The sequence below is a fragment of the Bos indicus genome, chromosome 24 (genome assembly GCF_029378745.1).
Source record: "Bos indicus isolate NIAB-ARS_2022 breed Sahiwal x Tharparkar chromosome 24, NIAB-ARS_B.indTharparkar_mat_pri_1.0, whole genome shotgun sequence".
In the NCBI taxonomy this organism is placed as follows: Eukaryota; Metazoa; Chordata; class Mammalia; order Artiodactyla; family Bovidae; genus Bos; species Bos indicus.
Window position 1 is genome coordinate 1329880 of NC_091783.1, and position 26416 is coordinate 1356295.

General features: G+C 46.3%; 2 protein-coding genes across 7 annotated transcripts in view; one reads left to right on the forward strand and one right to left on the reverse strand.

Moving 5' to 3' along the window:
• The window catches only part of ATP9B (ATPase phospholipid transporting 9B (putative)), a 151452-nt gene that overhangs the window by 55812 nt on the left and 69224 nt on the right, over window positions 1-26416 (reverse strand). For all 5 annotated transcript variants that reach the window (XR_011563738.1, XM_019986527.2, XM_070778625.1 and 2 more), the window contains exons 10-11: window positions 24110-24185; window positions 17832-17908 (exon numbers count right to left, since the gene is read on the reverse strand). Coding sequence is in view for 4 of the 5 variants with exons in the window: in XM_019986527.2 (XP_019842086.2) it covers window positions 17832-17908; window positions 24110-24185 (153 nt within the window). In the remaining variant the exon portion in view is untranslated. The remainder of the gene's footprint in view (window positions 1-17831; window positions 17909-24109; window positions 24186-26416) is intronic.
• LOC139176028 (uncharacterized) lies at window positions 1296-7051 on the forward strand. Of its 2 annotated transcripts, none has more exons than XR_011563739.1 (2): window positions 1296-5122; window positions 5262-7051. XR_011563739.1 is itself a non-coding variant. In XM_019986531.2 (2 exons), exons 1-2 carry the CDS (start codon window positions 4117-4119, stop codon window positions 5504-5506), a joined length of 882 nt encoding a protein of 293 aa, XP_019842090.2. In that variant the 5' UTR covers window positions 1296-4116; the 3' UTR covers window positions 5507-7051. The 2 variants fall into 2 exon arrangements, 1 of the variants encoding a protein (XP_019842090.2); XM_019986531.2 differs by having other exon boundaries at window positions 1296-4753.

Sequence of the window (26416 nt, forward strand, 5' to 3'; positions counted from 1 at the left end):
TGGAATTTAGCAGATTTACTGAAAATTTTAAATGACTAACATCATATGCTTAAATAAACTTTTCATCTTCCTAATTACCCTTTTATTATTAACTGTCTATTTAAGAGGTTTATTACTAGTATCTCGGCAAAATGTAACATACTTTAAACTATCTAAAATTTTTGTGATACGTCTTCAAAGACATTTTATGAACAATTTCATACTTAATGGCTTGTAAGCAATCCCAAGAGTTGGGAATTGTGTGAAAAGTTGCCCAGATTGACAGATAAAGTGAAAAGGTCTGTATTAATTTCCAAATAAAGAAATGCATGGCGTGGTATCGCACGATGATTATACTCTAAAGTACCAATTAGAACGCATCAGAAACCAGAGCAAGTTGACACTCTACAATAAAGCAAATAATTTCCAGTTGGAGGGGCAGAAAATGTTAATATGCAATGTTCAAGACTACAAGAATCTTTGTAAAAGGAAGTAGCTAATAAGGTTTAATGATGCATGTCAGGAAGCCTCAGTATGTAGGGAAACACAGCTGGCTTCATTTTGTAAACTATTTGATATACACATCTTTCTAGTTCGCGATTATCAGCTGTGCCAGTGCCATGGGGGACAGCTTAGCCTTCAGATCGGGGCATTCTTCTTGTTCTCTAAATTACAAGTAAAACACATTAATATAATATGGTGCTATAGGCGAGTGCTCTGAGCGTAGCTTATCTGCTTGAGGAAGAGGATTAAAGAAGTCTTCTGCAGAATGTCGTAGAAACAATCCCACCAGCCTAATCGGCTGCTGAGCGCCAGGGCCATGAAAACAAATCATAAAGCGACAACACACTTGGACTCAGAGAAGCCGTAACTTTCACAAGGCGTTCACCATCCTTCCCACCGCGTGTATTAAATGCAAACCAGCTGAGCACTGCTCCTCCTGAGAACGCTCAGCCCACACTGGGCTTTCTCCCTGGGGCACGCGAGCCCGAGCCAGGAGGCCCTGCACCACCCATGGCGGGCTGTGCTCACGCCACCTCCGCGAGGGCCTGCCATAGCAGGCGACAGCAGCGCTCTGCACCAACAAACCTTCCACAAGGAAGCCCTGTGTCAGGCGACTTCCACACTCGAAAGCTCTCAGACACAAGTTTATTCAGCCACTGGAAGACAACTGCTAGGTCACAACTCTGATACCAAATGTGTCAATCACTTGGACGCACTGATTTTAAATGTGAGTAAACGTATTAGCTGTTAAAAAAGTGCACCTAATGACAAAAGACGTTGCCCTAAACTAAAAGAGCTAGGGTTCTAGTAATTGGTCGAGAATAGTCTTATGGCAAAATACACCCCAGGTTCTCCCTGGGGTGGGCAGGCCATTCACAACCAGAGCCATTCAGTGGGACCCGGCCCCCAGACTCCCCCAGGCACCTGGCTGATCACTGAGGCGAGGAGAACCCCAGGAGCACGGGACAGGCGGCACCATGAAAGGGCACCAGTGAGCTAGGAAACGCCTTGGAAATCTCCAGGTGATGTGTCAAGGCTTCTCCCTCAAAAATAAAGGCTGGGGATTTTGTGACAGGGCTGGAGCCAGGAGCCAGGAGCAGCGAGATTTCAGAAAGACTTTGGCATTTTGACAGGGGAGGCACCATCACTGCCACGTCAGCACCGGACTCACTTGTCTGTGTCCTACGTGAAGAAACATGCTTCAGACAAGCAAACAAAACACATAACCAATTTACTTTAACAAGATTAACTCCACATGAGTAACTAACACACAAAGCAGCTTCATTTTGGTTGAAATTGTTTATAACTGATCACGTTCTGATTCCTTGTGACCTTGGCAATTTCCAAGCCAACGGCCTTCCTGGTTTGCCAGGTGCTTCTGCATGACTTCTGTTACGTGGTCCCAGTCCCGCCTGGTTACGGTTTCTCGTTCAGCCCATGGAGCTGAGGTGTGTGGCCAAGCTCGCAGCTCCTGGCCCCTGACTACAGCTGGGCTTCCCTGGCTGGCTGATGTGAACCAGAAATGATAATATTTCTGCTCTCATCATTAGATCTGTGGCTGGAATGTTCATTAACTACACAAACTTCCATGAGGTTCATGAAATGAAGACTGGTCAGATCTTATCAAAATGCTTTCTTTCACTGTTTTTATTTAGCAGTGGTGAAACTTCCTCAACTGGCATCAGCTACTGTACTTTGGGAAAAGGAGGAGAGCCTAAACAAAGTGATTACACACCGCGGCCACGGGAGCAGAGAAAGCACAAGCTTGGTGAGGCCTGAGTCTTTCTCTGGTGAAGCAGCTCAAAGGCAAAGCCCCTGGCCTGCGTGCTCCCTGCAGAGCCCACTGCCTGGGGGGCTTTCTGCCGCGCGGCACGCAGGCTCTGCTGTGGATGACTCTGCCCAGCAGTGGCTGGCCCGGCGGGCAGAGGCCTTGGGACTCCGCTGTTCTTGAGACGGCCGGGTGGGGCAGGGGGCTTGTCGGTCAGACACCAGGGGCAGGGCGAGGTGAGGTGCAAGACTGGATCTAATGACCTCAAAGCTGCTAAACAGAAAGCACACCTGGAATTTCAGAAAACGAATGAGCAGCTGAGGAAACAATACATACGTTCACCTAAGATCTTAACAAAGGAACGCTGACGGAGGCCAGCTCAGGAAACCCCGCCCACGGGCTCAGCCCGAGTGTGACCGCAGACTCCACACGGTCAGCAGGCCGCCCAGACCGCAGCCAGAGCAAGCTCGGCGGGACGGGCAGGAAACCCCCGTCCTCCACAGCATGTCAGGAAAGCCCACCACTGACTGCGGACAGGGTGGGGGATACTGCTCGCACCTGCGGGCCCTGCCGTGGTTTGCGGCATTGTCTCCAGTGAGCGGGGCTGTGGGAGGGCAGAGGAGAGCAGACCCCACGCTCTGAACTTGGCCTGCTTGGATGTGTTCGCTTCGGACTCGGAAGCGTCCAGCCAGGCCCCGCCACCCGCGGGCCATGGTCAGCAGGACCGTCCCTGCTTGCAGCCCAGGCCACATCACCGCCTCGCCCCAACGTCCTGAGTGATGAGAACACCACCCCAGACCCTCAATCCCGCGTGGCGGGAAGCGTCCTGTGCCTTTACTCCTCAGGCTGGTCGGCCACAGCTAGAAGGCCTGAGCCTGGGTCCGAGGCTCTGGGGCACTCACCCAGCCTGGTTGTTCCCAGGCACCCGGTCTGTCATCAAGGGGAGAAAGCCCTCAGCCGTTTCCCTCTAAGTCTCTGCTGCCCTCCGGCTGCCTCGCTGCTGCTCCCGTACAGTGCCCCACGCCTGCTGAGGCACACACACCCGCGGATGCTCTGTCCTGTTGTGTGTCCCCCTTCTTCATTCTTCTTTCATTTGGCTTCTCGGCCTGGAAGTTCCTGACGTATCTTCCCGCTCACAGGTCCCGTCTGTGGCTGGGTCCCGTCTGCGGCCGCATCTCCCGTCTTGGCTCCTGTAATCTCTCGTGGGTACTCTTGGTTTCTGCTACGCTGACCTCGACTTCCTCGCAGTTTCTGCCTCCCCGCTGATGCTTCCGTGCCTGTCTGGGCGCGCTGTCTGCTCCCCTTCTTGGGGCCCTTAGCGTGCTGACCTGACTTCTTCCACGTTCCCCGTCTGGTAGCCTGGGCCTGACGTGTGCCTTCTCAGACTGCCTAACCTCCCCTTTAGTCTATGGCTCGTAATGTGTACTCACAGTGCGACACACAGTAGTATCCAATAAAAACCGCCAGTGTTCCTGCCTGGAGAACCCCATGGATGGAAGAGCCTGGTGGGCTACAGTCCACGGGGTCGCAAAGAGTCGGCCAGGACCGAGAGACTTAGCATGCAGGCAGTAAGCGCTGAGGTGATGAGCCTCAGTGAGAGGCTCTACGTCAGCCTGGGCGGGACCGGTGTGTCGGATGCTGCTGCAGCCGTGGTGACTGAGGCGGCCAGCTCCTCCAGTGCCCCGAGCGTGCCCCTGCCGACTCTGGGCTCCTGAGGGGCAGCTCCTCAGAGTCCATGTCTTAGGGCTCTCTCAGCTGGAGCCCCGCGGGTGTGGAGGTGCAGGGTGGGGAAAGAGTGACTCGCCCAGGTCACCTTCACGGGTGCTTCTCGATCCCACCCCACAGGGGACCGGGCGGATGAGGGGATGGGGCAGGACGCCCTCCCAGAAGAACGGGGGACAGGCAGTCCCGTCCACGACTGTGCCTGTCGCTCAGGACCTGCTCCTCAGTCTGCCGTGCCTCCCAGAGGAGGGAGGAGCCCCTTCCGGGACCTTGGGCGAGACTCACACTGCAGCCCCAGGGTGGTCGAGCCACACTCGCCCCTCCAGCACTTCGTCTACAGGCCGTGTGGCTTTCCCACAGCTGGCGGTTCGGGGCTCCTGCAGCACCCACGCCGGGAGGCCGGGACTGCACTGGGTGTGTCACTGGGTCTGGGGGATGGGCAGCAATTCTCTGTCCACTTGGTCTTTCCTGCTGCAGGGCCCGGAGGGACGGCCTCTGAGGGTGACACTGGAAGAGGTGACGGTTTCCAGCGGCCGGGCCCTGCGGCTTGGCTGGACGCGGAGGCCGCGCAGAGGCCTGGGGCTGGCGGGGCGGGCCCGGCACAGGGGCAGCGCTCTGCAGACAGGAGCCTTGGGCACATGGGGCCTGCCTGCTGCTGCCCCTTGCCTCCTCTGCATGGCCTCCAAGGGCCCGGACAGCAAAGCGCAGCCGGGGACTTAGGCCCCTGCTTCTCCACCGGAACAGGGCAGCCCTGCTGGACAGTCACACGGAAAGTCGAAGGTTTGTGGCGACCTTGTGTCCGGCAAGTCTGTGCCGTTTCTCTAGCATCTGCTCACTTCATGTCTTTGTCGTGTTTTGGAAATTCTCGCAATATTTCAAACTTTTTTATTGTTATCAGACTTGCTAGGGTGATCTGGGATCAGTGACCTCTGATGTTACTACTAAGACTCGCTGAAGGTGCAGATGGTCGGCATTTCTTAGCAATAAAGTATTTCTAATGAAGGCATGTACTTTGTTTTTTAGATATAATGCTACTGAACACTTACTAGACTGCAGTGTAGTGTAAACCTAACTTTTATACGCACTGGGAAACCCCAAATTCGTGTGACTTTGCTGCAGTGGTCAGGAGCCGAGCCCACAATATGTCAGGTATAGAAACTCAAACTCTGAGCACCAGACTACTATAGTTTTTCTTTACGTTAGTATTTTAAAATACTCAGTTCTGTTGTGCCCCTAACTAGATTTTTTAGCATCTCTGAAGTGTCTGGTGTCTTGTCTCCTTCCACAGGCTACAGAGGCCTCGATGTTCAACAGTCTGAAGTGGGTCCCACAGACCTAACGGGCTTTCCACCTCATCTTTTATGCCAGCCGTGCTTGGAGCTATCAGAGCAACTGGCCTCTGTGTCTCTGCTGGGCCCGCGGCCCTGGCTCCAGACGTGGCTCCAGCATCAGCGGCATGGGAGACCCTCGGGGGATCAACCCTCGACTGCTTCTTCAGCCCCCAGCTCCTGCCACTTCCCCCAAAACGCATAGCTAGCCACGCTGAGCCGCTCCGGTCCAGGCCGCTGACCTGGGACACCGGGGTCTCCCTCCGCACAAGGCTGGCTCCCCTCAGTCAGGCATCCCTCACAAGCCAGAGGGTCAGTTTTCAGTGCTCCTCAACCCCCTATGAACATGAAGGCTATCAAGGTCAAGTGAGTTTCATACAGTCTGTTAATGCATCTGCCATGTGGACAGAGGGCGACGGCTCCTTGAGGGAGATGCGCCCGCACCTGCATCCTAACTGCTCCCAGGTTAGTTAGGGGGAGCAAGGGCAGCGCTGCAGTGGCCGGCATTCTGGCGAGAAGTGACCCACTGAGTGGCCGTGGAGTGCTTACACTCCATTTATTAGCAAGAGACATAACCTGCATGTAAACAGAAAGCAACAACTTTACATCAACAGTAACGGCAGCAGCTAGCTGGACCTGCACATGACAACCAGAACTAACAAAGAAGTTCAGGTCAGACAACAGGCAGAAGCAGGCTGGACCAGCAAGGGGAGAAACTGGCCTTCCTGGATGTTAAAAGGATGACCAAGCAACTCACATTTTAGTCTGAAAACTAACAGTGTAGCACTAGGAAAATAATGGGCTTCCCTGGTGGCTCCGCGGTAGAGAACCCCACTGCCGACACAGGAGATGTGGGAGATGTGGGTTCCATCACTGGGTCAGGAAGATGCCCTGGAGGATCTTGCCTGGCAGCCCACTCCAGTATTCTTGCCTGGAGAATCCCATGGACAGAGCCGCCTGGCGGGCTACAGACCATGGGGTTGCAAGGAGTTGGACACGACTGAGCATGCATACACAACAAAATAACAAACAAGACTTTTGTACTTCTTGAAGTAATTATAGTCATTCCAGGGGAAAATATTTAAACTACCCTTTAGCCGCTTTTAAATCTTACACTTGAAATCTCTCCTGACATTACCCTTACTTTGTAGAGGATGTGGACCATGAGCGTCCTGCTTTCTGTCCTTAATGCATTAACTCAGCATTAAGAGAACGTGCAGTCACAACCTAGCATTCTACACATCCTTACAAGGACCAAACACATGAATTGAATGAAACTGTGCAAATCATGTGATACTTTAAAAGAATTTACTTTTGTTTTACTTAATTAGCAACCATAAATTATCTTTAAAATTGTCACGGCCTTCATCCAGAAAGCCAAAGCTGAGAGCGTTCTCTCGAGAGAGGACTGAGTTCTACAAAAGGACGCAAGGAGACTTTCAGTCCAATTCCCTCCTGCGATCTACAGCACACTCCTCGGGGACCGAGCTCACTGCTCACGAGGCCAAGGACACACACCCGCCCTCCCGAAATGAGGCACTGCAGTGTCACCACGTTCATTTCAAGTACGGAGCGAAGGCAGCAGCTCAGACTGAAATTAAACCTTGGAAGCAGTCATTTTTTATATTGTTTGGAATTAAAAACATATTAAATTGATCCATTATGAAAATTCTGTTCTCTATATTGTGTGTTTCAGACCATGTCTGTATCTTAAGGCTATGGAACAATTTTTGTAATTGTAATAAAAAAACAAATTATTGACTTTAACTTAAGAAAATTGTTGCTCAAATGACTAAATATTCATTTAGAACAAAACAAATCCTTCTCTGAAGTGTATGGTGCACCAGTTGCTCATTTCCACAGGTTAATGAACTGTAGGTAGCGATGTTACATCTGTCATTTTTCCTGGGTCTCATTTTTACGCCTTTATTTGCGGGCCTGGGAGGGTTTCCACGCCACACATAACATGGTGTCGGCTGTCGGCACTACTGCAGGAGCGAAGGAGCCTCCTCCTTTACACCAGCACTAACAGGCAAGTGAGCAGAAACCGAGGGGCGACTTTGAGCGAGGAGACACACATCTGAGTTCTAGTCCTAGCTTCCTAAATGTGTCCGATAACTCTGATATCACCTCACCTGCAACATTTGAAAAAACTGTCCTTACTGCCAGCACAGCAAGTGCCATCTAAAGTAGTCATTTATTAAGTGTTTACCTACTTGGGCAGTAAGTGCATTTTCAAAGTTCTAGGAACAAACATTTTTGTTGTGCCACTGCATAAAACACACAAAGACTGTGTGTTAAAGGACATTGAGAATTTTCAATCTGAGACCCTGCTTTGTGAAAGATCCCCAGTGTTCTCCCTACTTGCTGCAAGTGATAAATCCTCCCTTTTTCCCGCACAAAAAAAAAAAAAAAAGAATTTTAAATCCTTTTAGAGTGTTAGGTGCCACCTTTTCATAAATTCATAACTTTTAATGTAAATGATTCCTCTGCTTTATCTGTTTTGAAAGTATAAAATTTTGTAAATTAAATCAGCTTCAAAAACTAAGAATAATCAAAAAAGATTGCTTAGGTGCAGTTCTGTCTGTAACGGGATTTCGCTGGCTTGCTCAGAAATGTCAACATTTCAAGGGAAACAAAAGAGCTTCAGGTGCCCCCCAGTGGAACCTGCTCCTCTGCGGCCCCATCAGCATCTCATTACAGCTGCCTCTCTGGCCTCTCCTGGTCAGAGCAGATTATTTCCAGCGCTCTTTCCTCCTCCAGAAATGAAGTGACTTCACAAACATGCACTGAGTCTTCAGCACATGGACTCTGGTCTTTCGAGTCTCGTAGCATAAATTCTAATGAGCCCACTCTCCAGTCTACAGAACTAACTAACCCATCCTCATTAACTAAGCTGAACTAAGGCAGCTCAAATAGTACCCAGCACTGTTAACTAACAGGATGAAGCTGGTCAGAAGAAGCACCCAACAGATTGTGAGCACCCCCATCGGACCAAATTCCTTTTGTATCTCCTCTCCGTTTAATGCTCTCAACCCAGCAGCATCGCGATGCAGAAGCGAACCTGGTAGGTAGGGGCACGCCGGGAGGGACAGACCTGGAAGGGCACTGCCGAGGCCCATCCAGAGGTCTTCCCAAGATGTCACCACCAGACCAAAATTTAAAGTATTAATAAGCAAGTATTTCAACTAGTATATTTTACTGAAGCTTTCTACAGAAGGCACTGTTCACTGGTAGAGAGGACTAATTAACCTTCACTAGTACATTTTGGGCTCGTTATCCTATTGTCTCTTGAAAATATTACTAAGAAATACACTGGCACACCAATTACAATTTACATTATAATTAATTTATCCTACTGATAAACTAACAATTATTACGTGTGGTCATTTATCTCATAGAAGTTTTATATTCTAATTGGGTTCAAATAATAGGGCTCAAAAAATTTCCTTCTGACTTCAATGCCTCAAAAAAATTTTTGATTTTGATGGTATTAAGCAGTTTAAGAAGAAGCCACATTGAGCAAAGTAAGTCAGAGAAAGACAAATATATTATACTGCTTATACGTAGAATCTAAAAATGGTACAAATGAACTTATTTACAAAACAGAAACAGAGTCACAGGTGTAGAAAACAAACTTATGGTTACCAAGGGGGCAGTCAGGGGACGGATAAACTGGGAAATTGGGACTGACACATACACGCTGCTACTGCTAAGTCACTTCAGTCGTGTCCGACTCTGTGCGACCCCACAGACGGCAGCCCACCAGGCTCCCCCGTCCCTGGGATTCTCCAGGCAAGAACACTGGAGTGAGTTGCCATTTCCTTCTCCAATGCATGAAAGTGAAAAGTGAAAGGGAAGTCGCTCAGTCGTGTCCGACTCTTCGCAACCCCATGGACCGCAGCCTACCAGGCTCCTCTGTCCATGGGATTTTCCAGGCAAGAGTACTGGAGTGGGGTGCCAATAGATAACTAAAAAGGACCTACTGTACACAGGGAACTCTTCTCAATACTCCATGATGCCCTACATGGGAAAAGAATCTGAAAGAGTGATGTATGTATATATATAACTGAGTCACTTTGCTGTACAGGGGGAACTAACACAACATTGTAAATCAACTCAATTTCAATAAAATTAAAAAAAATAAACAAACATAAAAAAACCCAAGCCTTTCAGAAATGTTTGATGTGAATAACTGTCCCTCAAAAAGAAACCTTAAGCAGTTAGCAGCTTATTACAGTGGGAAAAGTCAAACTCACATGATATATTTTAAAGTTTTGCAAAAGGAAATTACTAGATGAAAATGCTTATTACGTAGGGGAAAAGAAAGCTATTTAACTTCATGTTAAATGTATCATATACATGCTCAGTTAATGCGGTTGTAAAAAAGAAAGTTGGGTAGAGTAGCTACTCTAATGTCAACATACTGGAGTTTCTTTTAAAAATGATATCCAGAATACATTTTTAGGCGTGTGAAAAGACAATTAAGTTGAAACCAGATGTGTTTCTGAGGAATACACTTATTTTTAAATTATTGGTCAGAAAAATGTAACTATGGAGGGGAAAACCGTGAACCACTGCTAAGTACCGTGACCATTCAGTACACGGGTGGGCACCGTGCAAGAGGCTGAGACAGCAGCGGTACCAGGATGAGGCGGCACAGAGCCTGGGGCTGCCTCTGGAGTGGGCACCAGACCACCGTCGCCAGGGACCAGGGGTGGCAGAGGGCCGGGCGCTCCCACACACGCAGCCAGTAGGCACGGGGAGAGGCTGGGCTGGAACTCGGCCTCCACGCCCCCACTGGGGTCCTCACCTACGACAGCCCCAAGGACAGGCACCCCGCACACCCTGCCGGGGGGCAGCCAAGCCTTCCCCTGGCTAGCTTCTCTCTCAAGAAGCAGGAAGCATGGTGGGGGCCGAAGGGTCCTGCCCATCCCCCCTGCCTTCCCACACAGCAAGCAAACCAAGTGACTTCCCTTCTCTTCCAACTGACCCCTGGCTTCGAATCTTCCCCAACCAAGTCTGCTTCTGAACCCACGCGGCTCATGACCCGTTTCTCTTCATGGTGACCACGAAGGGACCCCCTCTGCATAACAACCTAGGGCACTACACCCCAGGTACCCACCACGGTCCTGGGGCTGCCAGCCCTCCTGGGAAGGTGAAATGTACCGTGAGAATCTGAAAACAGGAAAACCTTGTCTTCCTCTGCTGTCTTCATTCACGACACAGTCATCCATCCACTCTGGTTTCATCCAGAAGTTTTCCAAGTTTCTCATTTTTCATCTCACTACATCTTTCAGACCGTATTTCTCACCCACACTGAAAGGCCTTCATCAGAAATGCTCCTGGGAGTAAGTTTTGCGAGCTTATATAAATTAAGATGGAAATGTCATGATAAAGCAGTCATCACAAGTCCCACTTATTTCTAACAGTTTTCATGGCCCCAGGACAAGGAATCAAGGATTTCAAAATACAAAGGCACTTATGAAAACACTTATCTGTTTCCTGAATAAATTGTACTTCTCTGTTAAGAAACTGATTACAGGGAATTTAGTTCAGAAATGATGTTGTTGTTGTTGTTTAGTCACTCAGTCGTGTCCGACTCTGTGACCCCATGGACTGTACACGCCAGGCTTCTCTGTTTTGCCATATTTCCCGGAGTTTGCTCAAACTCATGTCCATTGAGTCGACAATGCCATCCAATCATCTCATCCTCTGTTGCTCTCTTTTCCTCCCGCCCTCAATCTTTCCCAGCATCAAGGTCTTGACATACTATCAATTACTACTTACTTTATACACAACAAATGACGAGTAAGACCTCATTCAGAAATTTACGTAAAAACTTGTCTTTTTAGCGGTACAAAGTATTTACTTTAAATAACAAATATGCTGTTTCCTATTCAGAACACCTGCCTTACAATCAAATTCATATTTAAAAGGAACTAGGGCCTGAATCCAAGTTTTCCGGTTGAGATGTTTGCTGTACACTCTGATAGAGCATCATGTCTCAGAGGTTATCATTAGGACTGCTTCTTCATTCAGCATCTTGCCTCTGTATTGCTTTCCTGAAATTATAAGTTTATTTATATTCACACTGCTGATGAAGAAACACAACTTTTAATTGTGAGCAGCTGTAATATCCGAGTGCGCGGCTGAGCAAGTGCAGCGAGGCGGTGTGTGCTGTCACAGCTCTGAGGGCCACCAGGGGTCTTGTCTACGTGCCACTGAATTACTTTATTGGAGGTTTGTTTCTCGAGTTAATCTTCTCCTGATGAGGCTTCAAAACACTATGATTTGTTAATATTAATAACAGTTATCCAAAAAAAGCACTCCCAAAGCCTTTCTATCTCTGTGGATTGACTGTAATACCATATTCCACAACATGTAGCTCTTTTGTGAACCACATGATCCCATTTTTAAACAAGTATTTAAATCCAAAAATATTTTATTACTCAAGAAGGCAACTATTAAAACAATTAAGGGGCGCAGTGATTGTATACAACCACAAGAAGAGTAATGTCTTTCTACTGTAAAATTTTAATATAAAACACAACTTTTAAAATATTAATAAACTGCCCTTTTAAAAATAAAAGAGCTAGTCTCAAAACAGTCTTTGATATTTCAACTTGCAAAGTATACCATGGCTGATCCTATTTGGGCTCTATTATCTCAAATGCCTTTACAACCATTCAGATAAAAGAAGAGGCTCTAATTCACATAATGGCACATATCACCTGTCTGTCTGTCAATGAGACGTTTGAAAGCATCTTTTTATTAGAAACACAAATCAATATGCCCAAGGGATTATAATAACTGCTGGAAGCAATCTGTATTATCATTTCATCCTTCTGTTCTTGCTCTGAGCAACTTATTATTATGAATGGCGTGAAAATGGCAACCTGTCACAACTGATTTTTCTTAACCTCCTGCAAGAATTTTTTCCTCGTAAATGTAGAGTATCTTATTAAATATATCTCAAGCTGGGCTTTATAAAACAGTCCATTACTCTAATTGTATTCCTTATAATTTAAAATTTCATCAAATATTACTGTAAAAGTAACTGCTTTATAACATAATCTTTTGATTTGTTCCAAGTTTTAAAACAGAATTTTTGAATTTTGTGTGGACACCAATCCCTGCTTCTCATTTGCCTCAATGAGCACTACAAGGGGAACATTCTGACTCTGAGAAGGAGCTCTAACAATTTCTCTTTTAGAACTTTCCTCCACTCTTAATTACATTTTAGGATTTATTCTTAATCCCCACGTCTGAATAAAACATGCTGCATTTTAAACAGTATTTTAATAAGCTCCTGCAATAAGGGTAAAACAGTATTTCTGATTATAAAATTATCAAGTTGGATTTATAGAACCAATTTCAAGGCCATTCTAGAAGGATGAATTTAAGCCGGATGTCTGCGAGTCATGGAATTCAGTTACAGCCGATAAATCTACGCAGGATCCTCACTTATCTGACTGTGGTATCCACTCGGGGCAGTGGCTCTCCGTCTCTGGTGTGTGTCAGAGACCCCAGAGGTTTGGGCTGGGGAAGTCTGGGGGTCGGGGGGACTTCAGCCGGATCAGTCCCTGGATGGGAAGCTGATGTCACCAACCCAGGGCCAGTAAGGCAGGAGGCTGAGCCCCGGCAGGTGCAAGGCTCCCTGCTGTATAAAAGGACACCCTTGGGATAAAACCCCATGATATCTGCCGCCACAGAGCGAAGAACCCAGTGGGCACCTGTGTGAAACCTAGTTCAGGTCCATTGGTGACTGCACTCCTCTCCTCCTTTGCTGTCTGAAGTTGTCTTTAAAAAAGCAGCTGGAGAACAAAACGGACAAGATGAAGACAAAAAGGAGAGTGGCTCCCACAAGGCTTTGGACGCTAGCTGAGTATGTAACTTTTAAAGTATAGTTTATGAAATAACCAGTACTCAACAGCCAAACGATCTAACATGCGTCTTGGAGGGTATTTTACACAGCACACAGGGTGGTCCAGAAGAAGCGTATCCTCAAAGGGGCAGTGATCCTCACACTTCGAGGGCTGCAGAGAGTGCCTGGGGGTACTGCCAGAGGACTCAGGGCTCCCCAAAGATGGACACCTGTGCCGTGTGCAGAAGCCTGGAAGGAGGGCCCTGTGAGTGGGCGTGGGTACTGAGAGTGATGATGTACAGGGCCATAACCCACAGGGCCGCAGGGCACTGACCTCGCTGCCTGCTGGGGTCGGTGGGCAGCTACTGTCTCTGATATGGGAAGCTGTCACCCCTCTATTCCTCAGGTGCTCCCACCTGACAACCTAAAACTGTGGACCAGACCATTCTCCACTTCTGCTCTGGGGCTCTTGACCATCAGCTTGAGAAGACCACATACTCGCTACTGGCTCCACCAGAGCTCTAAGATGCAGCTGGGGTTCAGTAATTTAGGGACCTGAATGGTTGAGCAATAATCTCAATGCTTTTAGTCTCGTACGCTTATCCCGTTGTGCATCAATTTCACTACATCAATTATCATCACTAACTTCCCACTAACAGTGCTTTAACTGCAGTGGTTTTCATCCTAGGAACTCAGAGCAGTTAACATTTACATGAGCCTTCTGTATTCACAATAATGGAGGTAGGAAACAAACAAAATATGGAGTAATGGGCGGGGGGGAGATCGGGGAAATACTGGGTGATTAGTTGATGACTGTGAATCTTTGTTTTGATTTTTATTATTTTTTACTGAGGTACAGCTGACTTACCGTGCTGTGTTAGGCTAGGTCTTCAGCACAGTGATTCAGTTATAGATCTATATATGTAGTCTTTTTCGGGTTCTTACAAAGTAAGGTTCTTATACAATATTGAATGGAGTTCCCTGTGCTATCTGGTAGGTCCCTGTTGGTGACATATAGTGGTGTGTGTATGTTAATCCCAACCTCCTCTTTTATCCCTCACCCCCCTCATTCCCCTTTTGTAACCATAACTTTGTTTTCTGTGTCTGTGAGTGTAAATATTTTTTACAAAATCAAAGAAGCCAGGCCATATTTTAGATGGTAACTGTTCTCCATACTACAGTATATAATTTCTCATTAAGAAATTCTGTTTGTATATTTAAATTACTAATCAGATGCCTACAAAACTCTTCCAAAACATATTTTTCCTCTGTGTAAACTAAGACTGTCTCTTCTTTTATTGGAAGCATCAATAGTCTTGTGATATTTTCTCACCAGAAACAAAATCAACACAATCTTTTCCCCACGGAGGCACCGGTTAGCTTTCACCCCCACAGCTCCTCCGGCGCTTTGGGCCCTGCCTAGAAGCCTGCCCTGTCTTTCCCGCTCCCCCTCGGCCGAGCGCTCCCGGCCACCCCGCACCCACAGGGGTCTGTGCAGGATGTTCACTCTCCACTCCTTCGCCTGCCAGCCCTTCAGCTTCTCATCCCCAGGGCGTCCATGGCACCGACCTGCCGTGGCCTGCCCAGCTCCAGAAACGCCTTCCTCTCCCCTCTCCTCCACCTCAGCCCTTCACGACCGGCACCTGTAGGCTCTATGAGGTTCCTCACTTCTCTTTCCAGCTCTGTGTGAAAGGCCTGGAAGCTCGCCGTAACCACACTGTGGGTGGGCAGCAGTGCACGGCATTAAACATCCCCAATTCTCCCTCTCCCAAGGCTGGGGCAGGCCGCAGGGCCCCGGTCACTCCCGTGCTCGGGCCAAGGGAACACGGCTGCACTGCTGACCAGCCGGACAGGATGCAGTGTGCAACCTGCCATGCCAGCTTTTTATCCCCGAGGTCACCGAGGTGTGTTTCCAGGACAGGCCCATGAGGGGCCGCGCCGAGCAGAGCACCTGCCCACGCGTCAGACGTGTACACAGCAGAGAGGAAACGTCTTCCACTTGACACTCCATCCCTCAATGTCCCCACAGACACTCACTCACAGGGCAGCTCTCAGAGTGGATGGTTAAGAACAGTGTGGCTTCCCTGAAGAAGTCCGATGAAAGTCAAAGCATTTTAAAGGTTAGTTTTTGTTTCCTCTAGGTTTCTGTGAAATCCAGAAATAAGCTGGTTTAGGAAGCTACTGAGATGCAGTTTGCAGATAATAATGTCTTACAAATACTGAACATTTCTTCCCTTCTCTGTTTAAGACTCAAACACTACACATTCTTTTCATTCGACACACATCAACTCACCCTAAATAAATAGCATCAGCTACTTTTGCTCACTGTAGCATGCTTATAACATTTTCCTGATTTTTATTCTTATAAATCTAGCATTTAACACTTAGAAAGATTTAATGACCTATGCACATTGGGAGATTTTATTTCTCTCCTAAGATGATTCCTTGATTTATAAGACTGTTTCCATGTCAAGCTGGTGCTCCACCACCCAGAGTGTCTTTCGGGAGAAGCAGCCCCATGTGGACAAGGCAGGTCCCGCTCTGCGGCCCACTGGCTCTGTCTGCTTGGGGGCCACTGTGCAGGCTCCCGACACCACACGCACAGCCTGTGATCAGCTGGGAGCATCACGAGGGCCTCCCACCAGAAGGACTGCAGCAAACGCTGGCCAAGCCCCAGGAAGGCGCGGCCACAGAAGGGACAAGTCCGCTCCCTGTGTGAGGCCGACAAGTGCCTGAGCAAGGGTCCGAGTGCAATCCTGCAGAATCTAGACGCTTTTCCTAACCCAAGGACACTGAGAAGGCTGTCTAAAACCAGGAGGAGGAGGAGAGGAGGAGCAGAGGAGGGGGGAAGGCAGACACGAGGCCTGACAGGGCTGGAGCTGTTGGGGGTGTGTCCTGACTGGCAGTGGGGCTTGGGCACTCATTTCGATTTAACATTTCACCTCGTAGAAAGCTAATAAGGAGAGGCAACATCTGCCGAGTGCCTGGAAGCAAACAGCTGGTCAGTGGCAACATCCAGAGCCTAGCCCAGGCCTCCAGGGTCAGAGTTCTTAACTGCATCCTAAACCCAGGAAAGGTCACTGGCACGCAAGGAACAGCTCACTGAGCCAACACCAAAGGTGACCTGAGAAAAGAAGTGACCGTGGGCAGACAGTGAGAGTGGCAGAGGTGAGCTGCACTGAGGCTAAGGGGGAACTAAAAAGCTGGATTAAAGAGGTTCAGGACTTTAAAGTTAATATTTACAACTAAATTTATCCTCAAATAGCATCATAAGTGTAAAAGTAAAATGATTGAGGAAAAAACCCTAGAAATCATACATGCATTATTAGACACCCTAGTTTCGCCTACTGAAGAAAAGAAAAACACCATACTTGCTGGAAAACACACATTAACTATGTATGTGATGACAACTCTTGTCATTAGTATAATAACTTATTTTTAAATAATTTAACTCTATTGCAGAATTATTGACATATATCTGATTTGCTCAAATTAAGGCAAAGTTTATAAAACTTGGTTTATATAAATCAATGAGATTTATTTCTCCCCATTATCAAAATCAGAATTTCTACTAAAACAACAGTAGCACAACCTTTTTCTTTGACTTCTCTAAACATGCGCCAGGCAGACACCTGGAGCCCTAACAGACACAGAGACATGAGCGCCATCAACCTCACTGGTGACTACTGCTCTCGGTCATCACCAGAAAGCGGCCCTGCAAATGGCCCTACCATTCAGAGAAACAGGGATGCTTTGCTAGCCTCTGAAGGGTTAACTATTTTTTAAAATACTATTTAGCTGAAAAAATGAGACACATCCTGTCCTAAAAGGTATCTTCTCAAATAATGATTTCATTTCTATTGCTTGGTTATAAAATTTCCTACAGAAGACAAGCTCTTCTGTTAATTACTCACATAGCAGGCACGGCTCCATGAGAGGACTTTTTGTTCTACTCAGATACACACAAATTATATTTCAAAGAAAAATGAGTAAAATGCAGTAAGAAAGAGCTTCTCATTCAGCAGATATTAGCATATATTATGACTTGATACAAAACATGTTACTTACTAACTACTGAGAATTTAGACTTTTTGTTATGATTTAACTTAGATACACAATGACTACATAAATAACAATTTTAGGATTATAATAGGAATATAATTTTAGGAATATAATTTTAGAAATATAATCTAGCAGTCTTTAAAACTAAAATCTAGTTTTCAACATGCTTCTTCTGAAATGGAAATAACTTAAAATTACCTTAACAATACACTATCAAGTTAAATACCATAAAAACATTAATACAGATTCATTTTAAAAGTGAACCATCAACATAAAAATAGAGTGCAAATTATAAAATAAATAGATTGAGGAGAAATTAAAAGACCCATAATTAACTGTTAAATTATGGGCAAATTATATATACAACAATGAAAATTTAAGAGACATATAAAACTCTGATTAAGCAAAGAAAAATAGTTCTGAAAATTCTTCCAGACAAGCTTGCTGTTACACAGAGAATCCACGTCCCAGATCACCAACACAGGAAGCCCTGCTCCTGTGACATGCATGAAGCTAACACGACCGAGCTGCCTGGAGCCTGTCCTCTCCCAGGGAAAGCGGAGGCCGCTCACTAAAGCAGTCAGTGCTCCACCTAACCTACCTTGTTTTTTGGATTTGATGTGTTCATGACACTTCTAGTCTCTTTTCCAGTATAGATGACCACACCTATTACAGTACCTGCAAAACACAAAAGTGGCCCTTACAGAGAAACTTAAATGTAAGCACAGAGGTAACACCTCCAATTTAATCATTTTGATTGAAAATATTAATGTACCATTTGATTCTATACATATTTATCTAATAGCGTATTTAATTTTGGTAGCTCATAAAATCTAATCTTAACTTTAAAAACAGGCTTTGAAAAACTCAACTGATGTCTCACGCAATGAAATGCACTAATACTCTCTTGGTAACAACAGAAAGTGTGACAACAGAAGTTGTTCGTTCACTAATGCCTACTAAAATGGTAACTTGAACACTGGAGTTACATTGAGAGAGCCTACATTAAACTGATCAAACTTGTGACCACAAACAACACGGTACCAGGTGAGCCATTTCCGCTGAACAGGTATCTGAGAGCATCTTTCCACTGTAAAGATTCAGGACAACCAGGTACAAGAAACTTCTGTGGACATTTCAGCATGCAGACAATGAAAACAGTAAGAGAAATACTATAAAGACAGTATTTGCTTTGGAATTTGTGTGTCTCTTTTACTCACATCTCCTGAAAGTTTGGTTTTCTAATCATACATGTCAGAAAGAAATTGTTAACTTTGTGCTCTATCAAACTTAAGATAAAAGAATAATAAAATACCCCAAGAATGACCTATAGATTACAAACGCTCAGATCAGAGGTACTCATTTCTGAAATATCAACTTAAAAGCCATGGGGATGTCCCTGGTGGTCTGGTGGTTGAGAATCTGCCTTGCAGTGCAGGGGACACAGGTTTGGTCCCTGCTTGGGGAACTAAGATCTCACACGCTGCAGGGCAATCACAGAGCATGAGTGAAAGTCACTCAGTCGTGTCCGACTCTGACCCTACGGGCCATGGAATTCTCCAGGCCAGAATACCGGAGTGGGCAGCCTTTCCCTTCTCCAGGGGATCTTCCCCAAAATGCAAGCAAAATCCTGTGGGCCGAAATTAAGGCCTGAGGCAGCCAAATAAAAAAGTGAAAATACCTAAAAATAAAAACATGGAAGTCTGTTTTGTGAACTGCTGCTATGAGTAATTTATATTCGTAACTTTCACAAAATTTGAAGGTGAGAAATATAATTGAGGTGAGAAAGATAATGCCTGTACTACTGACTGAAGTCAACCAGTGCACAACTAACCATGTAATTATATGAGCCTCCACTGTCTCTTTACTGTGGAGTGTGGAATATGGGGCGCTGAGGCAGGACCTGTGGGGCAGATGTGGCCATGGCGATCTTGGGTCCACGGGAGCAGGACGGCTGCTGTCACTCATCCCTCCACAGATCAGATGAGATCAGATCAGTCGTCAGTCGTGTCCTACTCTTTGCGACCCCATGAATCGCAGCACGCCAGGCCTCCCTGTCCATCACCAACTCCCAGAGTTCACTCAGACTCACGTCCATCGAGTCAGTGATGCCATCCAGCCATCTCATCCTCTGTCATCTCCTTCTCCTCCTGCCCCCAATCCCTCCCAGCATCAGAGTCTTTTCCAATGAGTCAACTCTTTGCGTGAGGTGGCCAAAGTACTGGAGTTTCAGCTTTAGCATCATTCCTTCCAAAGAAATCCCAGGGCTGATCTCCTTCAGAATGGACTGGTTGGATCTCCTTGCAGTCCAAGGGACTCTCAAGAGTCTTCTCCAACACCACAGTTCAAAAGCATCAATTCTTCGGCACTCAGCTTTCTTCACAGTCCAACTCTAACATCCATATATGACCACAGGAAAAACCATAGCCTTGATTAGACGGACCTTTGTTGACAAAGTAATGTCTCTGCTTTTGAATATGCTATCTAGGTTGGTCATAATTTTCCTTCCAAGGAGTAAGTTAATTTCATGGCTGCAGTCACCATCTGTAGTGATTTTGGAGCCCAGAAAAATAAAGTCTGACACTGTTTCCACTGTTTCCCCATCTATTTCCCATGAAGTGATGGCACCAGATGCCATGATCTTCGTTTTCTGAATGTTGAGCTTTAAGCCAATTTTTTCACTCTCCACTTTCACTTTCATCAAGAGGCTTTTTAGTTCCTCCTCACTTTCTGCCATAAGGGTGGTGTCATCTGCATATCTGAGGTTATCGATATTTCTCCTGGCAATCTTGATTCCATCCCTGCACAGAACCCCGGAAAAGCAGAAGATGCTAGGTACCCGCTCAGCGTGACATCCTCCGAGGTCACGTCTGCTTCTTCTTAGAAGCATGCCTTTGTTCCCTTTTTAATTGAAAGCCTCTGGTGAAGCCAGGAGGCTTGCATTTACTGTGGTCTTGAGCCCCGTGTGACTGTGGGCTCCCACTCTGCCAATGGCAGACACACAGAGTGACCAGTGAGACCTGCACGGAGTCAGGGCTCCACCAACGGGCACATCAGAGGAGGAGCAAGACCACAGGAGGTGAGGGGGAGCAACAACGCCCCTCAAGACCCAAGTCTGAATCACGAGCTGCAGGCTGGTACCTGTTCTCTGCCCCTAGTTACTACCTCTCGAACTCCATCCTGCTTTTCTGTCTGTGCCCTCCGGTCCAGTCTCTAGGGACACCCGAGGGGAAGGGGTTCCCCTGCTGTCTGACATCTGATACTAAACTTTCTCCAGAGCAAGAGTGTTGCAAACTACATGGTACAGGTTCTATTTTTAAATTTCTAAGTGGTCATGAGGACTAGTTTTGTAAAATACTATATCAATAAATTATTGAGAAACAAATAAAAATCTTTGAGACAATATATGTCCCAATTTTCTTAACATTAAATTACTTCGTTAAATTCTTACATAAGTTTTCAAATATTTACTCTCACTACTGTATTTATCACGATCAGCCTGGACCCCGTCTGGGCACACATGCCCAGCAGTCCTGCTCTGGGGCTCAGCCTGGACCCCGTCTGGGCACACACGCCCAGCAGTCCTGCTCTGGGGCTCAGCCTGGACCCCGTCTGGCACACAAGTCCAGCGGTCCTGCTCTTGAGGACTCTTTCTTGTTTCCAGGCTCAGCCACTTATGATCGCATGCTGACATCCACCTGTCACTGAAACATGGTGGGTTCCTGGCTCTCTGAACCAACAAGGGGAAGGAACACAGCCCCCTGGGAGTCCATGTGTCCCTCTCTGGTGCCCTCAGTCCTTGTGTCTGTCTGTCAACTTTAGTCCTTGCTCCCAGACGTTCAGTTCCTACAAGGAAGGAAGACCTGAGTTTACTCCACCAGGAAGCAACTTGAATTCAATTGATACTTTTTTCTTTTTTAATTTTTATTGGGGTATAGATGATTTACAATGTTAGGGTTAGTTTCAAATGAACAGTAAAGTGAATCTGTTATACATATATTGATAAATAAAATGATAAATAATAAGATAAAACTTATCTACTCTTTTTTAGATTCTTTTCCTGTACAAGCCATTACAGAGTATTGAGTAGCATTCCCTGTGCTATGCAGTAGGTCCTTACTAGTTATCCATTTTATGTATAGTAGTGACACATAACCTTTGAAGAATAAGATTTTTAAAAATTCTGGTCTTTCCTTCTCAATTTGTAATCAAGTGAAAGAAGACAAGAGTTCCTATAATATTTCTGGAAGTCCAAAGTATTTTAAGCATACTTCAGTATATAGGAGTTAAGTAATATAAAATAAAAATTATTCACATTAATAAGGCTTTTAAATAGTTAAGCATGTGTTAAAAGATTTCAAATTCATGAAAAAAGTTTGCATTTAAAAAATGCCTAAATAGAAATTAAAATTAAATGTGCTTTATTTAAACTTTTGGGATGGATGGTTTTAAACAACCTAAACAGTCTCTCAGAAGAAAAAACACTCCAGCAACTGTATTCTGTACCTTAATAAGAAAGGGCTACCTATGCAGTAATTGCAGTAGTATGCACACACACATACCTACGGTTCACAACTGGGAGCTATAGCCCCTGCCAAGGTCAGGCTGGGAGTGAGGTCAGGAGAGAAACTGTGTGCACAGGGAATTATCTGGGGCCCACAAGCCCAGTTCTTTGAGAAGGACACAAGTCACTAGGACTGCGGACCAGTCGGAACAGTCTAACGTGCAGGAACAAAGATGAAATGGACTTATAGACAAAGAGAATCTTCAAATATCTTTATGAGTAAACCCAATCTTGATCCTTTATAAGAATACATATCAACATAATGAAAAAAAAAATAGCACACAACAGCTAGATGCAGGAAACGTAAAGTCTGTGACCAGGTACCTAATTGTGGATGCTGTGGTGTTTCCCATAGGCTGTGACATGCTAAGTGCTGAAGGTGAAGGCCTGGACTCCAAGCCTGGCCCAGCTGCACACAGCCTGGGGACGTGACCCTGCTGATAGCGGTGGCATCTGAGCACAGCCCTGCACCTGGGACTCAGGAGGCATCTCTGAGGTCTCTCACCATGTGCAATCCTTACTTCCTCTCTCTTTTCACTAAAAATTCATCATGACAAAAAAATCAATACCTGAAGAGTTGTCTGCTATCACACTTCCTCCCCTCTTCTCTAAAAGGACAGGTGTTCTCCTGCAGGAGCAGCCTGTCACCTGTGTGCACACACATGTGTTCAGACACACACAGAATGCCCTGCTCCGCGTGCTGGGCACACGGGCCTGGACCACTGTCTTCAGCCTGCGGTGCCCTTGGCATGAGGCCTCCACCTGGTGGTCAGTGTTGAGCAGTCAGGCTCCAGCCTCTCACTGCATCCTCTCCTTTGGGCGCATCCATCTGTTTTTAAATCTAGTTCACGTGTACCTTTCACAGAGAAGGCTTCCAGACCCTGAGAGGTGAGCTATTCACTTCTTTGTTTTCAGGGCACCCTGCACTCTTCTGAGACACTCAGCAAAGCTCAGGTGATTTGTCTCATTTTCTTTCTTTTCCTTTTGTTTTGGCTGCACCGTGTAGACTGCAAGATCTTAGTTCCCCAACCAGGGATTGAACCTGGGGCCCAGAAGTGAAAGCACTGAGTCCTAACCAGTGGCTACTGCTGCTGCTGCTAAGTCGCTTCAGTTGTGTCCGACTCTGTGCGACCCCATAGATGGCAGCCCACCAGGCTCCTGCGTCCCTGGGATTCTCCAGGCAAGAACACTGGAGTGGGTTGCCATTTCCTTCTCCAATGCATGAAAGTGAAAAGTGAAAGTGAAGTCGCTCAGTTGTGTCCAACCCTTAGGGACCCCATGGACTGCAGCCTACCAGGCTCCTCCATCCATGGGACTTTCCAGGCAAGAGTACTGGAGTGGGGTGCCATTTCCTTCTCCACCTAACCACTGGACTGCCAGGGAACTGCCTTTGTCTCATTTCCTTACTGTCTTTCTTGACATGAGCTCCTGAAGACAGGATCCGTAAGGACTCTGGCAGACACACTGGTCTGGAGCAGAGACCCCACACAAAGCCCCGGGGCAGGGGGCTGCACTAGTGACGGACACCAGGACAGACGGTCCTGCATTCTCCCTGCTAGCACCCTGACACTCCCGGCTGCCGCCTCCTGCTACCACCCACAGGGTCAACCACCTTCTGAAAGGGGGAAGCACTTAGAGTGTCACACCTCTCAGAGAAATCCACTTGATGAAATGCATATGTAAATGCCTTCCTGTCTGACAACTAGCAAAAATATCGGAGTGCGTTGCCATTTGCTCCTCCAGGGGATCTTCCCTGACCTAGGGACTGAACTCACATCTCTTATATCTCCTGCACTGGCAGGTGGATTTTCACTGCTAGCGCCACCGGGGAAGCCCTAAAAATATACCAACATACTCCGATTTCACGTGAAAGAACCTGGACCCTGGCCCTTAAAGGGCTGACCCAATCCACCTTGTCAGGCCCCTGTCTCATCTAACACGTCCCCCCACAGACAACCCACCACATCGACCCCTCGTGCTCTGTTAGATGAGCAGTGTAAGATCCCTCTAAACTCACCAGCTGCCCCCTAGCCCCAGACTGGTTCTGCTGCACCACCTTCTTGAAGGCACAGTGACAAGTCAGAACTGTCTCCCCACAAAGGAGCAGCCTCCGTGTGGCTCAGTTTCTCCTCAAAGTGTGAGGACCGCACAGGGGCCTCAGCCTGGGCTCATCTGAGAGGCAGACTGTCAGGCCGGACCCACGAGGTCCCCCTGTGATGAAAGCACTCTGACACATGCTTGTCTGGAGTCACCTAAACACATAAAGCACCTCCTGCACGTGCGAACTCACACTAAAACCACAACTCCTTTCTCACCTGATGCAACCACAGTGCTTGCCCACAATGTATTTTCTATGCTGAGACTTTCATGAACAGGTGGATCACTGTCTTCCTATTCAGGGAGAGAAAAGAAAGAAAAATGCAAATTAGCAACTTTTTATTACTCATACTTCAGATATCCACAGTGTTAAAACAAGTCCACCAGCTACATTCAACTAACAAGCAGAGAAAAAGCAGTGAAAAAATAGGCAAAAAGACAGGAATTTACACACGCTTCTAAGATGACAATGGAGCAGGAAGCACCAGGAATGACTCCCCACCTGGACAACAACCTCAGGGACAGAATCCATCTGATGTAACTAATTTGGAATCTGGAGCTGGTGAAGGGTGGCAAGTTCCAGAGGCCACACACGTTTCTGGAGCCGCCTGTGGGAGCCAGAGTGGACAAAAGGACCCTGTGCTCCAGGATCAGGAACCTGTACTCTGATGCCATGTTGGGTGACAGAGATGCAGCCAATGAGGCAGGTGGCCGCTGCTGCTACCACTCCCCCACCCAGAGAAGTGATTTCCAGGGCATTTCAAGGACCAGTGCTCTTTTAACCCCTACCATTTTTCTCTTTTTCCCCTTTTGGGAGCCAGATATTAAAGACCAGGACATTCAAAAACAACTGCATATACGGGAAAAAAAACATAAAACAATGGCACATGCCCAAGAAAAGGCTCAGAAAAGACACAAGAAGATATCAAGTTTACGCCTCAGGCTGAGCTGACAATCAAACAACAACAAACAAAAGCAAACACAGAACCCCAGCAAACCCTGATTTTAACTTCCAGGGTTACCACATTATTATATTCAAATGCTTGCTGAACAGCAAAAAGTAACAAGGCATAATAGAAACAGAAAAGCATGCTCCATTCAAAGGAAAAATATAAATCAACAGGAACTATCCCTGAAAAAGACCTGATGGCAGATATACTAGACAAAGACTTTAAAAGAAAACTATTAAAGATGTTTAAAGACAAAGATGTGGAGAATGTCAAGAAAACGAAGTATGAACAAAGCAGAAATGTGAATGAAAAGACAGAAAATCCAAACAGAAACCAAAAGAAATTCAAGAGCTGAAAAGTATGGTGATCAAAATGAAAAATTCACTAAAGGGATTCAAGGCAGTTTGAGCAGACAGAAGGATCACAAGAGACATTATGTATTAATTAAATGTTAAATAAGGCAGAAAGATATGACAATTAAAAACAATTATGTTCCCAATGGGGCTTTCCAGGTGGCGCAGTGGTAAAGAACCTGCCCGCCAATGCAGGAGACATAAGAGACATCGGATGTAACTAATTTGAATGCAGGTCCATTCCCTGGGTCGGGAAGATCCCCTGGAGAGGGCACGGCAACCCACTCCAGTATTCTTGCCTGGAGAATCCCATGGACATAGGAACCTGCCTGGTTACAGTCCATGGGGTAGCAGAGAGTCGGACATGAATGAAGTGACTTAGCACGCATGCATGTTCCTAATGAAAGACAGTTATGAAGCAATTGATAGAATTGAAGGAAGGACAACCCTGATATCAAAACCAGACAAAGAGAATACCTAGAAAAGTAAACTACACATCAATATCTTCTATGAACAATGATACAAAACTCCTACACAAAACATCAGAAAACCAAATTAAGCAGCATATTAAAGGATTATACTTCATGATCAAGTGAGATTTATTCCTGAAATACAAGGATGGTTCAACATGCAAATCAATCAAGAAAATATATCACAATAACAGAATGAAGGAAAAAATACCCAACATGATCACCTCAACTGATGCAGAAAATGCATTTGCCAAAATTCAACGCCCTTTCTTGACAGAAAACATTCAACAAACTAGGAAAAGAAGTCCTTTGGACTGCAAGGAGATCCAACCAGTCCATTCTAAAGGAGATCAACCCTGGGATTTCTTTAGAAGGAATGATGCTAAAGCTGAAACTCCAGTACTTTGGCCACCTCATGAGAAGAGTTGACTCATTGGAAAGATTCTGATGCTGGGAGGGATGGGGAGCAGGAGGAAAAGGGGACAACAGAGGATGAGATGGCTGGATGGCATCACCGACTCGATGGACATGAGTTTGAGTGAACTCCGGGAGTTGGTGATGGACAGGGAGGCCTGGTGTTCTGTGATTCATGGGGTCGCAAAGAGTCGGACACGACTGAGCGACTGAACAAACTAACCTCCTTATATTAAAAGCCATTATGAAAACCCCACTATGTGTATCATATTAAACAGTGAAATACTAAAACCTTTCCTCTGAGATCAGAATGCCCGCTTTCACCACAACTAACTGAT

Bases quoted from the DNA above. Each gene is read 5' to 3' on its own strand.
- LOC139176028 (XM_019986531.2), top strand. From the start codon at position 4,117: ATGGGGCAGGACGCCCTCCCAGAAGAACGGGGGACAGGCAGTCCCGTC. The intron at 4,754-5,261 runs GTTTGTGGCGAC...CTCCTTCCACAG, and splicing joins AGTCACACGGAAAGTCGAAG to GCTACAGAGGCCTCGATGTT.